This window comes from Oxyura jamaicensis, unplaced genomic scaffold, assembly GCF_011077185.1.
Source record: "Oxyura jamaicensis isolate SHBP4307 breed ruddy duck unplaced genomic scaffold, BPBGC_Ojam_1.0 oxyUn_random_OJ71293, whole genome shotgun sequence".
In the NCBI taxonomy this organism is placed as follows: Eukaryota; Metazoa; Chordata; class Aves; order Anseriformes; family Anatidae; genus Oxyura; species Oxyura jamaicensis.
In genome coordinates this window covers 2,196-5,218 of record NW_023310446.1, presented here as the reverse complement: position 1 = coordinate 5,218, position 3,023 = coordinate 2,196, and the positions used below count along the sequence as shown (strand labels likewise).

The following is a 3,023-nucleotide window of genomic DNA, read 5'->3' as shown; positions in this document are numbered from 1 at the left end:
GTGGGTGGCGGGCGTGGGTGGGGGGGGGGATTTATGGGGCTGTTTGCGCGGGGAGGCCCCGGGGGGAGGCCAGGTTGGGGCTTTTGCAAGCGGAGCGCGGCTTGTGCAAGAGGGGGCTGCCACCACCAGCCTCCCACGGCGGCTCCCGACCCACGGGGACGGCTGAGGAGGGGGTGAGGAAGGGGTTTTCCCCCCCCCCCGGGCACCCACTGACCCCAAGGAGGACGCGTGCCCTCTGCCAGGATTTCCCCCTGCCAGCCTCCGGGAGCCCAGCAGCCCCCTGCTCAGGGCTGCGAGCGGTTCCCCCCCGCCATGAAAAGGTTTTTGTGTTTTGTTTGGTTTTTTGTTGTTTTTTTTTTTTTTTCTCTCCCTCAGCTGCTTCCTTCCCTCCATGGCAACCCAGCTGCTGCCTCCGATCCCGCTCCGATGCGCGGGGCCGAGCTCCGAGGTGGGGACGGGGACAGCAGCGATGGGGACGGGGACACGAGCGGCACCCATGGGCGGCACCGTGCCCGTGGGCAGCCCCAGCTCCCACCCGTGGCCACCAAGCTCTGGCCGGGGGTCGCCCGATGGGGCCAGGACCCCCAAGCAGGGCAGCTGAGGGACCCCCCAGGCCCCAGCACCCTGTGAAAAGAAAAAAGGATAAATACTTCTCAGCCCCTGGTCAGCCCAGCAGTATTTTCTTCCCTAAACCATAAATATATATCTTTTTAAGTCCTCCATAAGGAAGCTGTTGAAGGGCTCGGGGATGCCGTGAGTAATATTTTCGGGGTGTTTACACGGCTTCTGTGTCCCCCCCCCAGGAAAAAAAAAAAAAAAAGTCTGCGGGTGGTTTCTGTTGTTGTTGCTTTGCACTCGTGAGTCACTTCCAGAGTGGCTCGTCAAAGCCTCCAAGGGCTCAGCCTGGTGGGGGCTCCTCGCGCTGCCCCACGCCGGCTCCAGGTGATGCTGTGGGCTCGGGGTCCCACGTGGAGCTCGGGATCCCCCGTGGGTCACAGCAGCGGGAAGGCAGCAGCGCCGTGCCCCCCCCCCCCCCGGCTGAAGTTTGCCGCCACCCAAATTGAAAGCAGTTGCTAAAAGCAGCAGTTGCTGCCTCTGGCCGAAGGAAACCCGCCGGGAAAAGCCTCCCGGGGTCTCCAGGGACGCAGGTCGGACCCCAAGGGGATGGGTTCGGCCCCGTTCCTGCCGGGGTCCCTGTTCTGTGCCCGGCTGTCCCCGGCCCCCAGCCCGTCCTCCTGGCTGGGAGCAGGGTGTGGAGCGCGGTGGCCCCACAGCTCCGGCCGAGCAGGTTTTCCCTACGCCCCCGGGAAGCACCAGGGTGGAGAGGGGAAGATGGATCCTCCACGGGATTTTCCCCATTAGCCGGGAAAGCCACGCAGCCCTCCGGGACATGCGCACGGGGAGGGGACAGCCTGGTGTCCCTCGGGGTCCCTAAATCCAGCCAGGGCAGCAGGAGCCGGGTGCAGCCCCCAGTCTGGGTGCAGCAGTGCCCAGGTGGGAGCCGCAGGGGTGCGGGAGCTTGGCAGGGCTCTTCCCGGCATGCCCCAAATGCTGGGGATGAGCGAGACCCAGCCCAGCTCCCCCAGCACCCCCGGACCCCCACGGGGATCCCTGCAGGCCCCCGGGGCCGTGCCACCACCCGTTGTCCTGTTCCAACTTGCCGGTGCCGGCAGCGTGTCTGGGATTTCAAGGGCTCCCGATTAAATCTGGAGCCGTTCTCCTCCTTCTGGCAGAAGGGGGGTTGCTCGGGGGGGTTGCTCCGTGGCTCGGGCCCCGTGGGAAGGGCTGGCAGAGCCACCGCTCCCCAAAAACCTGCCGGGGCCCCCGGGGCAGCTGGCTCACTCAGCGGGGTTTCAGTGCCACGGGGAGAGGCTGGGCCCCTGCCCCGATCCCATTGCTCCCAGCCTGGGAAGGGAAGGCAACGAGGCTGCACCCTGCCAGGCTGGGGGGGCTGTGCCTCAAAGCCAGCCCCCGGGGATGGGCAGGGAGCGGGGGGGCTCCGGGATGAGCCCCCTGGGAGGGGCTGGGCACCCCCAGGCTCGCCCTGCTGGAGAAGCACCCGAAGGGGGAACCTGGGGGTGGGAGAGCGGGGAGCACCCGGAGGCTTCACCCCCTGCATCAGCGCCTGGTGTGGCGAGGGGCTCCTGCAGCCCCCTCCCGGTGTCCATGTGGGTGCTGGGGGGTCTGTGGGTGCTGGGGGGTCCGTGGGTGCCGGGGTCCCTGCGTGCAGCGGGGACGGTTTGGCGCAGCACGGGTGGCACGGTGTGGATGCGCCGCGTGGGCTCAAAATGTTGAGTTACAAACTTGTGGTGGGGGACTTGTCTAGAGGCGGGGGTCTCCTCCCGGCACGGTCCTTGGCGATGCTCCTGGTTCCCACCCCGCTCACCCTGCCAAGCCCTGGCAGCGCCCCGGTGCCGGCCGGACCCCGCTCTGTGCAGGGAGAGGAGCAGGATGCGGCCGAGCCCTCAGGACGGGTCAGAGCTGCTGTGGTTTGGGCTGATAACTTACCTCCACGGGGCTTCCAGCAGCTCCAAAACGGGGGTACCCCATCCCTCACCCCTCTCCTGCGAGGCCGTACCCCGCCGGCCACCCCGACCCCACAGCGGGGCCGAGACCCCCCCAGCCCTCCCCGAGCCCCCTGCGGGCAGCAGGGGCAGGGCCGCGGCGGGGCTGTGACCCCCGGGGAGGCTCCGGAGGCTCCGCTCGGCCCTCGCAGCCCCGTGAGTCACTTCCGCGGCCCCCACCGCCCGCCTCCCGCCGGGGAGCGGCGCGGGCGAGCGCTGACCGGCCTTCCTCCCTTCTCCCGCTCTTCTTCCTCCTCCTCCTCCTCGCCGCCGACACCGCAAGGACGATGAGCGAAGCCGGCGCCAAGTCCAGCCAGGCCCTGGCCTCCAAGGGGGAGAAGGACGCCTCGGAGAAGAGGGGCCGGGGACGGCCCAGGAAGAAGCCGCAGGTACGCAGGAGGCGTCCCCGGGTGGAGGGCAGCGGGCTCGGGGGGGTCCCCGAGGAGGGAGGATGGGGGG

The 3,023-nt window shown here is 68.7% G+C and overlaps 1 protein-coding gene across 2 annotated transcripts in view; it reads left to right on the top strand.

Annotated features, from left to right (window-relative positions):
- Positions 1-2,646: 2,646 nt before the first annotated feature.
- The window catches only part of HMGA1 (high mobility group AT-hook 1), a 1,751-nt gene continuing 1,374 nt past the window's right edge, over positions 2,647-3,023 (top strand). The window contains exon 1 of one of the 2 annotated variants that reach the window (XM_035314187.1): positions 2,647-2,953. In XM_035314187.1, the coding sequence (XP_035170078.1) occupies positions 2,852-2,953 (102 nt within the window). In that variant the 5' untranslated portion in view covers positions 2,647-2,851. The remainder of the gene's footprint in view (positions 2,954-3,023) is intronic. The other variant, XM_035314188.1, reaches the window with a different exon arrangement.